At 51.1% G+C, this 15,968-nt stretch overlaps 7 protein-coding genes across 7 annotated transcripts; 4 read left to right on the top strand and 3 right to left on the bottom strand.

Moving 5' to 3' along the window:
- Positions 1-208: 208 nt before the first annotated feature.
- GGS25DRAFT_522731 (uncharacterized protein) lies at positions 209-1,498 on the bottom strand (the record flags this gene model as incomplete). Its single annotated transcript, XM_049264295.1, has 3 exons — positions 209-469; positions 553-895; positions 981-1,498. The coding sequence occupies 3 exons, from the start codon at positions 1,496-1,498 to the stop codon at positions 209-211; spliced, it is 1,122 nt and encodes a 373-aa protein (XP_049115613.1).
- Positions 1,499-2,123: 625 nt separating this feature from the next.
- Positions 2,124-2,696, top strand: GGS25DRAFT_323235 (uncharacterized protein). Its single transcript, XM_049257843.1, has one exon. The coding sequence runs from the start codon at positions 2,219-2,221 to the stop codon at positions 2,513-2,515; it is 297 nt and encodes a 98-aa protein (XP_049115612.1). The 5' UTR covers positions 2,124-2,218; the 3' UTR covers positions 2,516-2,696.
- On the bottom strand, positions 2,655-4,118 carry GGS25DRAFT_522730 (DUF1479-domain-containing protein; the record flags this gene model as incomplete). The annotated part of the gene is made up of 3 exons (XM_049264294.1): positions 2,655-2,900; positions 2,995-3,686; positions 3,752-4,118. 3 exons carry the CDS (start codon positions 4,116-4,118, stop codon positions 2,655-2,657), a joined length of 1,305 nt encoding a protein of 434 aa, XP_049115611.1.
- Positions 4,119-4,244: 126 nt separating this feature from the next.
- On the top strand, positions 4,245-7,203 carry GGS25DRAFT_494822 (hexose transporter). The gene is made up of 9 exons (XM_049261384.1): positions 4,245-4,433; positions 4,540-5,001; positions 5,097-5,122; positions 5,211-5,566; positions 5,666-6,040; positions 6,106-6,185; positions 6,245-6,386; positions 6,451-6,631; positions 6,700-7,203. Exons 2-9 carry the CDS (start codon positions 4,942-4,944, stop codon positions 6,992-6,994), a joined length of 1,515 nt encoding a protein of 504 aa, XP_049115610.1. The 5' UTR covers positions 4,245-4,433; positions 4,540-4,941; the 3' UTR covers positions 6,995-7,203.
- Positions 7,204-7,919: 716 nt separating this feature from the next.
- On the top strand, positions 7,920-9,432 carry GGS25DRAFT_522728 (cytochrome P450; the record flags this gene model as incomplete). Its single annotated transcript, XM_049264293.1, has 2 exons — positions 7,920-8,872; positions 8,937-9,432. The coding sequence occupies 2 exons, from the start codon at positions 7,920-7,922 to the stop codon at positions 9,430-9,432; spliced, it is 1,449 nt and encodes a 482-aa protein (XP_049115609.1).
- A 2,617-nt stretch (positions 9,433-12,049) lies between these two features.
- GGS25DRAFT_494814 (uncharacterized protein) lies at positions 12,050-13,773 on the top strand. The gene is made up of 3 exons (XM_049261383.1): positions 12,050-12,684; positions 12,739-12,940; positions 12,990-13,773. Exons 1-3 carry the CDS (start codon positions 12,431-12,433, stop codon positions 13,332-13,334), a joined length of 801 nt encoding a protein of 266 aa, XP_049115608.1. The 5' UTR covers positions 12,050-12,430; the 3' UTR covers positions 13,335-13,773.
- A 1,572-nt stretch (positions 13,774-15,345) lies between these two features.
- On the bottom strand, positions 15,346-15,693 carry GGS25DRAFT_522726 (uncharacterized protein; the record flags this gene model as incomplete). The annotated part of the gene is made up of 1 exon (XM_049264292.1): positions 15,346-15,693. One exon carries the CDS (start codon positions 15,691-15,693, stop codon positions 15,346-15,348), a length of 348 nt encoding a protein of 115 aa, XP_049115607.1.
- Between the last annotated feature and the right edge of the window lie 275 nt (positions 15,694-15,968).

The raw sequence follows: 15,968 nt of genomic DNA, 5'->3' as shown, positions 1-15,968 counted from the left end.
TAATCTCATGTGACAACATACCTGCTAGGTACTTGGCTAAATATCTCCATCTAGAAGATGTCAAATGTCAGTATCTCATCACTATAGGTGTGGCCGTTACCACTACTAGGCGCTACTACTACTACGTGTCAGTCATATATAGGTATCTTTCCTTAAGCCATCTCCGCGCAAACGTTAGGTACTTAGTCGGGTAGACAGACACGCCTTCTCACTGACCAGCGTCAGCCCACTTCAGGCCGCCGTCCTCCTCTAGGAGGCTAATGGCGGCACCGTAGGCGGCGGCGTTGGCCGACATGTTGGCGACGCTGTACGTGCGGACGGAGACGTTGGCGCAGTCGCCGGCGGCGAAGACGCCCGGGACGCTGGTGCTGAAGTTCAGGCGCGTCACGATGGCGCCGGCGGAGTCCCGCTCGAGGTCCAGCTGCGTCGCGAGGTCGCTGCCGTTCACGGTGAAGCTGGGCATATGGACCTGAGGGGGGGCACATGATTAGTCACATTTTGTCTCGGCTACTGGATAGATTGGGAGAGAAAGGGGGAGAGGGGGGTGCTTACCAAAAACCCTTCTTCGAGGGGCTTTCCAAGCTCCAACGTGACAACCACGGCACCACTGGTTTCGGCAGAAGCCGGGGCGGGGGTCAGACTCTTGATGGGGCTGTTCTCGAACATGAGATTGAGCGGACTGCCGATGTTGCGGAACTCGCGCAGGATGTGTGTGCCGAGCGTGTAGTCGCCGTTGGTGTAGACGGTGACGACGCGCGCGAAACGGCCGGCCTGCCGCGCAAGCGTCATCACGCGCGATACGCCGGCTGCGCCGCTCACGTACGGACCCGTGGCGAGGATGCCGGCGCGGAACACGCCGCGGTGCTCGTGGCCGTTGAAGAGGAGGTTGTGGAAACTAGTTGGGGGAAAATCCGGCGTTAGCTATTGTAGGGGAGTAAAAAGGGAGGAATGAGACAAGAAAAGGGGGGAAGATAACTTACATGCTAGTACCCCACAACGCATCGTAGCCCGGCAGACTGGCGGGCATGGTGTACGTGATGCCAAGAGCCAAGATAATCTTACGAGCACAGTACATGCCATTGGTGCTGTCGCGCACCTCGAAACTGGAGCGACCGCCACAGGGGTTACTGTCAAGGTTACGGATCGTGGTTACCTCGGCGTGGACAAACCGGACGTTATCCGGATACTTCTCGTGAATGTGGTCGATCATCGTCTGGCGGATGGCCCGGGGCTCCTGGTCCTCTCCGCCCGCAAAGGCGCGCACCACGCTGTATGGCCCCTGGCCCGGGTGCTTGTTGTTGGATAGGACGAGGACCCGGTGGTTATAGCGCGCGAGTGCGAGCGCGGCGGCGAGACCGGCGATGCCGGCGCCGATGATCAGCACGTCGCTCGTTTGGGGGATCTCTGCTGACACGGGGAAATGGGGGAGCGGCATCGCAACAACATTGCTTGGCTGATGAGCTGGGTATGCCTCGCCGGCGAGGTTCTGGGTTGTCATCGCTGGAGTGTTATCGGTTGTGTGGGTTGTGTGTCTCGTCTGATTCGAAAGGGCAGTTTGTAGGTGTATGGGGGTGGGGATGGTGAAGGCTGGGCAAGATGTCTACACAGCTTACGAGGGAAGTGGATATTATATAGCCTAGGAACCTCGGAAACACCATGTGCTGGTCGATGAATGAGCTGAACAATGCCTTTCAGTCAATTGTTACATGTGAATGGCTTAGTACGGATAGAATGGAATCGATAGAAGGGGAGCCATATGCTTGTTTATATTCGTCAGTGCCCACCTATGTAGGTAGGTAGGTTTGTATACAGCACACATCACGGAGACATTTTCAGTATAGCAATGTACGAGAATCTTTTATGGATGGCTTGAAATGTCCATCTTGCTTAGCTGCGCAATCTACCTAACTAAACAGTTACTGTAGCAGCTGAAGTCCGATACTGAGTACCGGGCCCGGTTTCTCAACGATGGCCCCCTACCCCTTATGTAGGCGCCGAAGGTAAACCCCCTTAGGTTAAATACAGGCATTGGTAAAGGGTATCCTAGATGGCCCTGTCTAGCAACGTCCTTGTGAACAAAGGGGCCGTTGAAGCATTACAGTTATACAAAGACTGCCTAGTGCCTTGCTCATAATTGTGATCGATTTCATTCAGTAGTTCTGAGTACCTTTGTACTGTTTTACTGAGCGGGTTTCGTGGCTGCGTAGCTGCTCTGCACATGATTCGGGCCTTGACATTCAGCCAACTCGGCATGTCACATATTTGTTGTAGCTACGAGATCTCTTGGGGATTTGAAAGGGTTGTTCAGAATGGGATACTCCGTCTCATGGACGCAGGCGAAATCGAAGAAATACGAGAGGAAGATCGACGCATGGCGGAATTGCTGGAGGATTTGATGGATGAGTTCGAGGTGAAGTTTTCTGAGATGAACGTGCCGCTACAACAGTTCATGGAAAGTTACTGGCTGCCTAGGATGCAAAAGGTGAAAGAAGAGCGAGGTGAGATGTCAGCCTAGGACTTGCATGCTATAAGAGAGATTGGCATTGTGCTGAATGAAGCATAACGGTACGCGCTTTTAGACTGTCACACAAATGCGTTGTTTACCTAGGTAGTAATTTATCGATTGATTGAGTGATCTTCGGTGCAGTAGGCACTTAGACAGCGAAACCAACAGCTTTCCTACCTATGCCCCCGTTGAGGATGATATCGCTGCCGGGATAACCCTTCAGCTTGCTCTCGTCACACCCATCGGGGAAGTCCTCGGGAGACGTCCCTTTCAAGAATGCTTCGAGCTGGCGTTTTACATAATCTGAGTTGATCTCTGTCGTCGGAGTGGCTGCCACATAAGCTACGCTCGAGATCCCCTCGCCCCTATGTTCAATCTCGACTGCATGGCACATCTACGCGACAGCAAAACAAACAAACAAGCATATTAGCACGCACACAGAAACTCATCATTAGGTATTGAATCAGTCCGGAGGATGAAAAACTTACGTCACAATGCCACCACACCGTATCGCCCGGGTTCATCTTGGGGATGTGAACCAAGCACTCCTTGAGCCGCAGATGGGGAAACGCGTCCGGGCTCAGATACTGCGAGTCGTCTCTCCACACGCCCGGGAACCACGGGTCCTCGGTGTCGAAAGTCCACTTCTCCGCGTCGAGCACGTCGTCCGCGTTCGCCGGCGGCTGGAAGAACGGCCGCAGCAGCACGTACGCGATGGACGTCTTGACCTCGGGGAACAGCATCAGGCTGCCCTCGTGCGGGCCCGCCGCCGTCAGCGCCGTCCAGCCCTGCGCGAGGCGCAGCACGTGCGAATGCGCGCCCCCTGGGAAGTGCGCCGGGTTCGCTCGCTTCCGGTCCGTGAGATCGTAGGCGTCGTACTCGTCCGGGCTGCCCGTCCACACCTTCTCGTACACCTGCCGGTAGTTGGGGTCGGCCCAGCGGCTCAGGCTGCCCGCGTCGATGTGCGGCCCGAGACCCCGGAAGGGCACGCCGGGGGGCCGGATGCGCGCGGCGTCGGCGTAGACCAGGGGCGAGGCGAAGGCTTTGCCGGCGTCGTCGTCGTCGTGCCACATCTCGTTGAGAGCCTGGTGCAGAGCCATCGCTCGGGGGTGCGTGCGCGCCTCCATCTGCGTTCGCGACCAGTATAGCTGGAGTATGAAGGGGGTTTCGGCCGGCCACCCTAACGGGAGATTAGCGAGATGATGGGATATGAGACGCAAACAGCCTCTTGGTGTGGTGGCCTACCACTGATGACCCCTTGGTTCTCTTGCACGTAGTTGTTGAGGTCCTCGAACCAGCCGTTCGCGGTCTCCTCGGGGACGAGACCCCGGACCACGAAGCACCCGACATCGCGCAGGCGCTGCTTCTCCTCCTCGCCGAGTTTGAAGAAGTCATCGTAAGCCAGCTCGGGAATGATGCTGGTGCGCTTGGCTGCGATCTCGTCCGTCAAGCCCTTCAGCCTCTCGCAGACAGCGAGCCAGCTCTTTCGCAACGCCGCCTCGCCATATGCGGCAGCGATCTCTTTCTTGATCTTGATGTTATCGGGATTCAGCTCGCCAGTCTCGGCTGTCATTTCAGGCCAATCGGGCCACTCATCGCCAGGACCAGACATGGCGTCTAGACTCTTACTCGGATGATTATAATGAGGCTGGGATCTAGGATGGAAATGAGCGGCCAGACTTCTGCATGTGAATTGAGTATCGTGCTCATTGGGGGAAAAGGGCACGGGGATAGGTACTAGATCGGCGCTCTTATTGACCAAGTTGGAGTCGGGGGGGCCGACCCCGAGGTACGTGACATTGCTTGACCATTTGGGTTATCTTTCATCAAGCGTATGGCTTATCTACGTATCTCTCTCAGCTCGTTTGTGGGTACCGGGCCCGACAACTCCAAGTTGTTTTCGTAGACGTATACGTATACCTACTAGGTACGTAGGCCATTTATCAGATTGACTCTTATCCTCTTGTCCATATCTACCGAGGCATATAAGGTAGAATAGCTAAATAATGACTCTTTCGGATCCCCCGTCAAAGCCACAACGTCCACCTCCCTCTATTGGGAAAATCAACCGGTGAACAAGGTGAAGTTATCGCTGGGTTAAGATGAAGCTAAAGAGACTCTAGTAGATATCCACCCCCGCAACTATTCGCACTACGCTCCCCCATATCTGCCAAGATGGCCAATTTTGCTGGGCCAGATGCCAATCATCGAGATAAGGACGACATGGGCATATATCGTATTGCGCTGATACCCTGCGTAATGGGTATAAAGTAAAATACCTGCCATCCGAACGCAAAAAAATCATTAGGTAGTATTCTTCTCTCTTAATGCGACTTGAGTCAAAAGTGATCGAAGACGCGACTTTCGGCCTTCATTGCTACCGCGACCCCCTACCTTGTTCGTTGCAAATAGTCATCTCCTGGTATTAGTGAGCCATGGCGAACTCCAAGCTCACGCTCATGCTCCTATTATGGTGCTCGAGCATTATGTCAACAGTAAGTGCACACTCACTGTCTTGATAAGATGGTAGATGACGGGTCGGGTTTATTCGTGAGACAACGCAAACGTCTAACATCTTGTCTTTCTACAGTCATTGGGATATGACTCCTCTATGATGTGAGTAACCTACCCACCTACCTATGATATGGATACTAGGTACACAATATTGTGGAAAAAAGATGAATGACTAACCGCGACACGGCAGGTCCGGGCTCAACATCCTGCCCTCTTACACGGACTACTTCGAGCTGACGACCGTGACCCTGGCCCTGCAGTCGTCTATGTCATGGGCTGGGTGCGCGGTGGCCGGCTTCGGCTACGGCAAGCTGACCGACTGGGTGGGGAGGAAGAAGGCGATGTGGATCAGCGCGGTCATCACCCTGGTCGGCGTCGTCATCCAGGCCGCCTCCCAGAACATCGCCATGTTCGTCATCGCCCGCTTCATCGTCGGCATCGGCAACGGCGCCACCTTCATCTGCGGCCCCATCTACCTCGCTGAGATCTTCCCCCTCAAGTGGCGTGGCATCGGCTTGGCCTTATTCATGGACTTCTTCTACGTCGGTATGTTACCTACCTAGTCATATAGATAGGATTTACCCCTGCGCCTAGGCCCCTTTCTTCAAGGCTCCTTACTAATCAGTTTTCTTATCGGATCGCTAGGCGGACTCCTGTCCTCAGGAATCACGTACGGCACAGCCAGGATCCCCACGACCTGGGCGTGGCGGCTCCCCTCTGTCCTGCAGGGTCTCTTCATGGTGCTGGCCGTGATCGTGCTGCCGTGGGTGCCAGAGTCGCCCCGATGGCTCGTGTACCAGGACCGCCACGCCGAGGCTCTCCAGGCCATCGCGGTCACCCAGGCGGACGGCAACGTCGACGACCCGGTCGTGCTGCTGACGTACCAGGAGATCATCGACACCCTGCAGAACGAGCGGGAGACTGGGCAGAAGACGAGCTATGTGGATCTTGTCAAGTCGAAGAAGAGCATGAAGAGGCTTATGCTGGCTGTTTCGGCTGCTGTCTTCTCTATGATTTCTGGTAAGTGGAGAGGCATCTGCTTTTGGTCTGATGGCTTGTGTGGCGACTAATTGTCGGGGTTTTAGGAAACAATATCATCACCTTCTATCTCGGCACGATGCTGAACAATGCTGGTGTCACTGATACCACCACGCAATTGGAAATTGTAAGGACCTACCCATCTACCTACCCTGGGTTAGACGTGATCTGACTAACAAATTTCAGAACATCATCTTGAACGCTTGGTGTCTGGTGATTGCGATAGCCGGCACGTTCATGCTCGACACCGTCGGACGACGTCCTCTCGCTATCTATTCCTCGGCGCTGATGACAGTGTTCCTCTTCCTCGTGGGCGCTATGACTAAAGGTAGAGTACTCAGTTTTCCCCATATAGTGCTACCATAATACTGACATGTGTCTGTTCTGGAAAGTGTATGGAAATGCCGAAAACACGTCAGGTGTATACGGCACGGTGGCCTGTATATTCTTGTTCCAGGGAGCCTACAGTCTGGGATGGACACCCCTCACGATGCTGTATCCGCCAGAAGTTCTTAACTACTCCATCCGATCCGTGGGTATGGGTGTGTGCACGTTCCTCGGGAACGGGGCTGGGTGAGTTACCAACCCTACCGACAAATATTTTTTTTTTCATTGCATAGCTGACACATACATCACAACAGATTGATGGTTACGATGGCGTTCCCCATCGCGCTCGAGGCAATCGGATGGAAGACGTACATGATCAACGGTGCGTGGGACGTGCTCCAGGTCGTGTTCATCATGGTGTACTGGGTCGAGACCAAGGGCAAGACTTTGGAAGAGATCGACGAGAACTTTGACGGCCCCAACGCCGCCCATACTATCCACGTCCAGGATGTCATCGAAGGAAGGGATCCCGGCCTAATCCTCAAGGGAAACAACGTTGTGGTTACTAAGGATGCTGCTACTAGGAGCGTATCGGCCGAGGATGCTTGAGCGAAAGAAGGGACTAGGGGATGATGTGGGGTGCCTAGGTACATAGATAGATGGCGATTTAGAATGTTGATAAATTGCCGAGCTATTCTAGTAGCTAGTTCATTATAGAGTTATCAAATCATAATATGAGAGAATCTGAAAGACAATGTTTTCCCTTTTCCGGCTTTCGGCATGTTGTCAATACCTATGATTGTGAGGTTGGAAGGAATCAAAATGAAACGCGCAGTAAGCAATTAGGGCTGATGTAGGTACTGTAGATGTGCTAAGGGGACGGCCCTTGCGCACGTTGTAGGGTTCCATCGAGGGAAGAGTCAAATGCAGCGTGACGTCTTGCTATAACTAGATGCTTTAATAAATGTTCCAAAGTCTCAAATCGCAATTAACCAACCTATTACTTTAAGAGATTTTAGTCGAATTTCATTTCATGACAGAATACCTAATCATGTATGACCAAATCCTGATCTCTACCTATGAGATGAGAGTAAGGCCTGTAGGCGGGACAGCTATCTTGACGTAAGAGGCTGTAGTTCAGCTGAACTTTCGCTAATATTTACTTAGTTTAGGTACCTAATAAGTACTAGGCGTGTGCTACAACAGCCTGCAGTAGGCCTCGTGGTGAACCCCTCCAACTTCCAGCGTTCCCGCTTGGATGCGCTAAGCGACGGGCCGTCCGACGATGTACGGTCGGAGAGTCCGATAACGCCCCAACTGGAAAGATAACTTTGAGATAAGGAGGAGTCACACCCACCTTAGACTCTCACAGAGTCGGAGCTGAAGAGGAAAGATAAAGCTTACCTAGGTACCTAGAGGTAGGTAGTGTGCCTCTTCGTCAAGGTAGTCGTTTTAATCCGCATATAAGCAGCTCTGTCAAACAAGGCAATTACTTGCCTACTGGGTACCTAGTAAGGGTTGATAACCTACTACTATGGCCTTTTCAAGTATTATTTTCGGGCTGTCGATCAGTCTATGGACGTCGCTAGCCGGCCTACTCGTGGTGGGATTGTTGTGTAGATGCCTCTTTCGTCTCTACCTTCACCCATTATCGGGGGTCCCTGGCCCTCGTCTCGCTGCTTGCACATCGCTGTGGCTCGCTTGGCGTACCTATGTTGGGGATGAGTGCACGGCGATCTACAAGCTGCACGAGATATACGGTCCAGTGCTACGGATAGCCCCCAATGATGTCGACATTGCGGATGGCGACGCGGTTGAGCACATCTACATCGAGAAGGGGGGATTCCAGAAGACAGAGGCCTATTCCAAGTTCAACATCGACGGCCACTCGAGCATCTTCTCTACGCAAACACTCGCGGCGCGCGCCGGCCGTGCCAAGGCCGTGGTACCGCTCTTCTCCACTGCGTCAATCCGGAACTCGCAGTCAATCCTGGCTTCAGTCATCGACCAGTTCATAGCACGCCTGCAACGCGAGGGCCAGAGCGGTAAACCGATTAACGTGCTCAACATGACCCGTTCTATGGCCCTGGACGCTGTGAGCGCGTACCTATTCCAGGAGCAGTACGGCGCCGTTTCGGAGGACACCTCCCACATGTCAGCGTCACCGTTTGTCGATGCCTACGTCGGAGTGGGCGCCTTCTTCAACCTCTTACCTGGCTGGCTCGGGGACAAGATTTCGGGGCTGATCGAAGAGTGGACCTCTGACGACGAGACTGCCCATTCGATGAAGGCCATGGATCAGTATACGGGCAACTTGGTGAAGACAGCGTCGCCGGGAAGCGGGAGCTACGTGAGCCGTCTACTGGAACGGGCGATCCCTCGAGACCAGGTGCAGGTTGAGCTCAAGGACTTGTGCTTCGCGGGCACGGATTCGACAGGCATGAACATGGCGATGATCTTGTGGTATTTGACTAAGAGTCCAGAGAAGTAAGCCGAGCCCGTATTCCAATACTTCAATCGTACATAATGCTAATGTGGGGACTCGCTGTAGATACGCCAAGTTGCGTGAAGAGATACTCGAGAAAGTGGCCAAAGGCGAGGACACCACCACGGGCCCGTACCTGCGCGGCGTCGTGCGCGAAGGTCTACGATTATCCTGGGCAAACCCGATCCGACTACCCCGTGTCGTGCCCGATAACGGATGGCACTACCGTAACTACTTCTTCCCGGCTGGCACATCGGTCGGAGTCGCTGCTTTCCAGCTGCACCAGGACGAGAGCGTCTTCCCCAACGCACAACAATTTCTACCAGAGCGGTGGCTGCAGCCATCAGACCAGATGCTGACGAACTTCTTTGCCTTCGGCAAGGGAAACCGCGCGTGCATCGCGCAGAACCTGGGGACCGCCGAACTGACGCTCGCCACCGCGAAGCTGGCTCAGGCTGACTTGCTCAAGGGGGCTACGGTGGTCCAGAACAGCATCGATATACTGGAGTGGTTTAACTCCCGGGTTGTGGGGGAGGAGATTCTGATTCGGTTTTCTGCGTAAAGGCTTTGCTTGGAACTGGGTATTTTGATATGCGAAGGGTTTAAAACGAGAGCTACGGACACAAAATAAAAGGGGTAAAATTTTAGCATGGATGGTATCCTGAAGGCTTAATGATCGGATTAAAGCCACTATATTTATAGGGGGGTGGATGCTATAATCTACTAGGTTAGTCTGCTATCTGCTATTAGCTGTAGCAACGAATCAGTATAAACACAAATGGACTGCGCACCTAAATTTGGAGGCGTCTGTATCTGAATGCTTAAAAGGCATCTAATGGGCAACTTCCCCTTTTTGTTACCTAGGTACCTAGGTAACTTTGGTGAAGTCATCAATAACTATCTATAAGCCTGACCAAATCGATCTGTTTTCTTCTACTCTGTATTAAAACAGCTACGATCTAGGTATGTCCGTTCCTCGAAATGACGAGGGGGTCCAAAGCTAACTTATGTACTCGGCCGATGACGAAAATTGACCGACAACAACCTACACGGACCTGCAATACGTGCTCGGTGGGAGAATTTGCGCAAGTAGGTAATAGTAGACGACCGCAAGACCTCCCTGGGGGAAGTGATCGTCCTCTTTAGAGAACAAGTTTTCTCCAGATCGGTAGTTCATCGGGTTTACGCCGTTCAGGATTTATTTACGGCACGCCCGCGGCGCAGCGACATCCCTGGCCAAGATGGCCGCCGGCTTTGGATCTAATTTCCCACGCTTACACTTAAATATGCTAGGTTAGGCTCTTGGGGGCAGAAAAAATACCTGGATACCTGCCTAACCATAGTAGGTATTCAGGGACATTGGTGTAGTATATTATGCAGTACCTGGATAGGTAGTTATAGCAGACATGGGTTAGCTACAGCGCTTCTCAGTGTTTTCATACGGGGAAAATCCGAGCTTACGCTTGGCTGCGGCGTAGGTCGTGTCTAGTGTATTTCTCGCGGTTAAATAGCATTAATAATTAACGCCGCCGCGCTGGTGGTGCCATGAACTTCGCCCACCATCCGACCTGCGGAAGAAGCCCCATAAGTCTAGGACTGATCACGCGCAGGGCGACAAGATGGCCTCGATAGGTACCGTACCTTTTACTTACCAAGGTGCATATGCAGTATACCTACCTACCTACATAGGTAACTGCCTACCAATTGTGTGGCCGATGCGACCTAGTACGGCTGTGTTGCAACTGCAACCCCAAATAATATTAGAAATGCTGAGCCATGTAGGGCTTCTATGAGGCTGAAGAATTGTTCGAGCGCAGACAGAAGACACGAACATTTGGGGTCTAAAGAGAACTTGGACGACGACGAACTGACCGCAAATGAGTATCGCAGGCAACAAGGCGTAGTTAGGTGGTGGATGTGGTGGATGTGGTGGATAATTCCTCACATGCGGGCAGGCGGGTAGGGCAGATGGTATTTTCCTTCAACCAAATTAACGTGTAAGCAGGGAGAGCATACCCAATTTTACTCACCACTTGGCAATCATAAAGTCCGAGATGCTTTTTTGTAGTATTTATGTAGTTGAGTCCGCGGAGCCCGTAGGTAGGACTTTGGGAATGCCAGCATCGTCGAAAGGGACATGCATGGTTGGTATCGGTACAAGTCTGAACCCGGCACGGCAATGGCACTGAACAGCTCCGTGCGTTCCCCCCACAAATAGGGCGCCGTCAAAGAGGGGAAGAACTTCTTGGGGCTTGAACGTTCATACATACTATCTAGGATTAGAAAGCGGAAGTTCCGTCTAGCTCCGCTCCGATGGGGGGTGGTGCTCTGAATGTGTGGCGGAAGTATCGCGGTAAATAGGTATTGGAGAGACGACCAGTTCTTGTATGTGCCAGTCGAACAGTCAGTCTGGCAATATTTGCATAAAACAGGTGTGGGATGAGGAGATTGACGGATCCTCCGCTGGTGTGTCGAAGTTCGTCACTGATTTAAGGTGTATTGGGCAGATGGTGTCTGAAGGATTCTGGTAGCGTCGCATTTAAGCCTTTATACATACCGGAATTTCAATGGGTAGCTTAGTAGACAGGTTCCTGGCTTGTTTCAATCCTCGATCCATCAATACTATCTTAACGGTGGGGAGAGAAGGCATTGATCTTATCGTCCGGTTCATCTTCAAAATCGACCTTGCACTCGGAATGAGTTCAAAAATACTGGTTCCAGCGTCCTAGTAATATATAATAATGACACATGGGTGTACATAGCATTTACTCAAGCCCCCTTTTATCCGCGAAATTGTTCATTCCAGTATCACAACATTAGCTGTGTAAGACTTAAGTACCTCATTATGTATAATACTATAGGTACTATATCTATTATCTACTACACAACGTGATGGCAGAATAGATAGCCTTTATTTTATTCGCCTTGGCTGGTGGCGCTTATGCAACTTATACAGGGTTCGTCGCGTGGTGTTTTCGTAAATAGCTGCGAATTATACCAACCTATACAGATACCTACTTGTAATGGGTCGTATTCCCTCCACCAGGGCTGTTTCGTTTCATCCCTGGACAATACTTCCTGCCCCTTGCTAATCGATACCCGATTTGCTCATTCGCGCTGTAGTTCTGATCTTAATCCGGCCAGCGCTAATGGTAGCTTCACCTTCACGATGTGCTAAAGTGTATTCTATAATGTTGTCGCCATATGTCTATACCATTTCCAATGCCATACATAGAAGTAAATCAAGCCGGACTGTTTTTAAGCGCCAGCTACACACTTAGCATATCTCTGGAAATACATCATTTTTCTTGTAATGGTATCTGTGCGTGATAGCCATGATCCACACCCAAGACAGCTTGGCTACATAGGTCATGTAATTCCATGACACAAGTGTGCGGCTCAGCAAACAGGGGTAATAAGATCCTAACCAGCATCTGAGTGAAATCTTGATCAAAAATGGGAGTCTCCCTCTCGCAATTCCATTGCTTACAAAACTGTCTTTTTTCCAACTTAACTCATGTAATCAACCTCATTCTGGCCCTATCAGTGCTGCTCTAGCAATGGCGACACCAACTTTACCAGCCGACTGGACTCCTACGAAAGACGGATGCCTTCGAACAAGTGACTTCTGGATATGGGATTATGAGGTGGCCGGTGATGCGCGAACTGTCCTAGGAGGCCCATCGCAGATTTCTGATTGTCTTCCGACTTCGTGGGCTGGGACCCAAGTATACGAAGGGTCGGCATGTCCCCCATCATACACATCTGCCTGTCAAGGCTCAGGCTCAAATGCACCCGTGACATGTTGTCCAACGTACGTTTACGATGCTCCTTTGTCTATAAACATTACACGACTAACAATCTTCAGTCAATTCGCCTACACGTGTTTAGCCGTGTCTCTGCTGGGTGGGCCACACGCTCAAGATTTCCGATGTCAATCAAGGCACGCCTCTGCCGGCAATATAGTCGTGACACGAACCGCGATGACGGCTAATACGCTCGCTGTCGAGTCGAGGGTCAAAGCTACAAACGAGCATTTATTCGCATTGGCATTGATGTATACGACGCCGGTTAGTCTATTACTTACTTCATTTCTCAGACACATACTGACTGCTGTAGACTACGACTACTGGTATCTCGACAACTAGCGCCACGAGTGGAGGGAACCCGACAACAACTGGCGGCTCTGATTCTGGTTCGAGCTCGGACTCGGACTCAAGTTCATCTTCGTTCGGTCCCGCCCAAGCCGCAGGTGTCGGCATCGGTGCGGCGGCCGGGGTTATTCTAATAGCAGTCTTCGCATGGTTCATCATGCGCCGAAGGAAGGCAGCTCAAAAGTTACAACAACAACAGAACATGCACCAGATGCCGTACTCGCGGGGGGGTGAGCTTCCCACATACTACGAGCCGCCCTCCGAGCTAAGTGCCGTGCCGCCCACGATGTACGAATTACCTTCGAAATAATCACGGGATGGATTGGTGGACAGCCTTGGACACGTAAAGGGAAAAGAAAAAAAAGGAAATTCACGAGCAGCCATTGATTGTTGCTCACAGGTTAGGAGCAAGACAGCTACCAGGATAACCGACGTGAGAGAATCAGCTAAATAAGGACTGGAATCGTGTCTAAAGGGGGGGCTAACACGGATGATACCAAAGTTGTTTTCTGGGTGATTGTATAATACTACTAACCCACATGAGGGATTAATCGTTGTAACTTTGCTTGTCAGCTAGCGACCGACAATCGGGGTTTTTAGACTTCTAGTATATATATAACAGATTAATAGATGATCCCACGGTTTGGGTGGAATTATCAGGAACTATGTCTGGGTGCGGGCAGGCCAGTCTTGCTCAGGGACAAGACAATACGATTGATGTTTCTATCACTGTATTGATCCATTTGAAGCACAAGTTGGTTTTATCATGGGCTTTACTGATGATGGAATCAAGCACGAAGTTGATCCTGTTGGTGATTTTCGACATTTGCTTTTCTGGGAGTACGACTGTCTCAGACCTACCTACAGCTGTTCTGGAAGTCACTCCTATAGGTAGAGTTCTAGTTACCATGCAATCGTAAAAACACTTATTGCGGAAATGATTCATCCGGTTGCTATTGTATGAGCTTCGCAAAATGGGAAAGGCCTTCCACTACAGGGCCACGTCGCCGCGGAGATCCACCATTCCGAGCTTCCTATTATTAACAACGCCACATGGGCATGCTTCGTACTTCCCTAAAATAATAATGGCTGCAGCGTTATATTCAGGTTCCCGTAACCCCTTCAATGACATGTCAGACTTTACTGCTAAGTACACTAATGGATGAATGAGTAATCTCTCATTAATTGTCTTTGGCTTAAGCCAACCTTATATATCTAACACGCCCCTTCAGCTTTCGAAACATAGCACCGAGAACTGCTAGCTTTCTACACTAGATGCTTTCGCCAATATTTGAACCTAAGGCATTTCGTGAATTTTTGTCTGTTGTACGCCTAACAGGTAGTGGCACCTGTCAGTACTACATAACGGGATCCTTCTGTCCTAGCGAAACCATCACGCAGAAATCGCAGGGTTAGACACGGAGACCTTCAGGGCTTGCAAGCCCACTGCACTCGGCCGAGTTATGCCTCGTGCAGACTATCGGCATGTGTTTTAGCCCAGGCCTGGCCATCCAGTAGAACGTGTTCGTGTAAGTTGGGTCGAGACGCAGGGTCAATTATCCCTGCCCCCTTGAGACGTACATGCGGCACAGGTTCTTTTTTAGAGCAAGCACCCAGCTGTGATCATGGATGCAAAGGTCATTGGCTCTGAGGGGTCTCTTCGGTGATCGATAACGATAATCACATTGTTGCACGGCAGGACCTCCAGCCGGCCGAACGTGGCTTTAACCTTGTTCGTGCCTGATAGACGCGGTGCAGGTGGCATCGAGCTAACCTGGGCTGCCTTTCACGTACCTGCATATAAGATCTTAATCTTCTTCAGTGCCGATTAACTATTCATTCCCAGCCACGCCAAAAACCGACAGATAATTGTCGAGACTTGGTCAAGTCCAGCTGTAGTTTATGGCCCCCTGGGCAGGATCACCGATAAATACCACCTATCTTATACCTAAGTTAGTAACACCTGTAAGCTAATGGGTAATACAATGAGTTTGGCAGGTAGAAATAACAGCATTTTGTTTCGTTCTATACATGACGAGAATACAATCTGCTTAGATCAACCTGCTATGGCAACAATGATACCTACGCATTTACGTTTCAATATTCAGGTCTATAATTTACTCTTGCCTAGTTGTAATTCAAAATTAACATTTCTGAAAGAAACGAATTTATTTCTACTGTGATAATACCACAATTTACCTATAATAACCAACTACCCTACCGAAAATACCGCCAATTAACCGCCATCATCCTCACATGATCCTGAATCGCGGAATCGTAAACCCCGTACCCAATAAACTGCAAGTCCATCCGTATCCTGCTTACCGGTTCATCCTCTCCCTCCGCTTCCTTTCCTGTCTCCTCGCATCTCTTTCCCAGGCATCGTCAGCCTGCCTGTTCGCCTCCTCTTCCCACCGCCTCCGTCTCTCCTCTTCCTCTCTCATCCTCCTCTGTTCCTCTTCCCATCTCCTCCTTTCCTCTCGGCGTCTCGCCTCCTCCGCCTCTGCGATTAGGCGTTGTTCTCGCCTTATAGCCGCCTCTAGTGATGCTTTCTCTCTTACGAGCCGACGCTCACGTCTTGAGACAGTGGAGGATTTTTGAAGCTCTACAAGCTCTGCGTTGATCTGACGGATTCTTGCGCGCATGGTGCTGATGCGCGCTGTCGACATTTTGGCACCCTGTCGACGGTATCTCTAATTCTTGACGTAGGGTATTCCGAGGTGTAAGTTTCTTTTCGGTGGTGTGGCTAGTATTTTTCGTTAACAATATCCCCTATCGATACTGGAGCCTTCGGTTGGGTTCTTTGGGTTCTTTTTAGGTATGTCCGGAATCAAGAGTATGCGGTAGGTTCTTGAAGTTGTATGATCTGGAAAAGTATGTTGGAATAAGATAGGGGCGGGGATGGACTCTTTAAATATTCCACGCTTTGGGCTATGATCTTGCT

This window comes from Hypoxylon fragiforme (genome assembly GCF_022984875.1).
Source record: "Hypoxylon fragiforme strain CBS 206.31 chromosome Unknown GGS25scaffold_6, whole genome shotgun sequence".
Classification (NCBI taxonomy): Eukaryota; Fungi; Ascomycota; class Sordariomycetes; order Xylariales; family Hypoxylaceae; genus Hypoxylon; species Hypoxylon fragiforme.
Note: the sequence above shows the minus strand (reverse complement) of the source record. Positions and strands in the feature narration are given on the sequence as shown.

What these genes read in the sequence shown, in the direction of transcription:
- GGS25DRAFT_323235 (XM_049257843.1), top strand. Translation starts at nt 2,219, where the DNA reads ATGATTCGGGCCTTGACATTCAGCCAACTCGGCATGTCACATATTTGT.
- GGS25DRAFT_494814 (XM_049261383.1), top strand. Translation starts at nt 12,431, where the DNA reads ATGGCGACACCAACTTTACCAGCCGACTGGACTCCTACGAAAGACGGA. An exon ending in CCCGTGACATGTTGTCCAAC is followed by an intron (nt 12,685 to 12,738) that starts GTACGTTTACGA and finishes AACAATCTTCAG; the next exon opens with TCAATTCGCCTACACGTGTT. An exon ending in CATTGATGTATACGACGCCG is followed by an intron (nt 12,941 to 12,989) that starts GTTAGTCTATTA and finishes TGACTGCTGTAG; the next exon opens with ACTACGACTACTGGTATCTC.
- GGS25DRAFT_494822 (XM_049261384.1), top strand. Translation starts at nt 4,942, where the DNA reads ATGGCGAACTCCAAGCTCACGCTCATGCTCCTATTATGGTGCTCGAGC. An exon ending in GGATATGACTCCTCTATGAT is followed by an intron (nt 5,123 to 5,210) that starts GTGAGTAACCTA and finishes GCGACACGGCAG; the next exon opens with GTCCGGGCTCAACATCCTGC. An exon ending in CCACCACGCAATTGGAAATT is followed by an intron (nt 6,186 to 6,244) that starts GTAAGGACCTAC and finishes AACAAATTTCAG; the next exon opens with AACATCATCTTGAACGCTTG.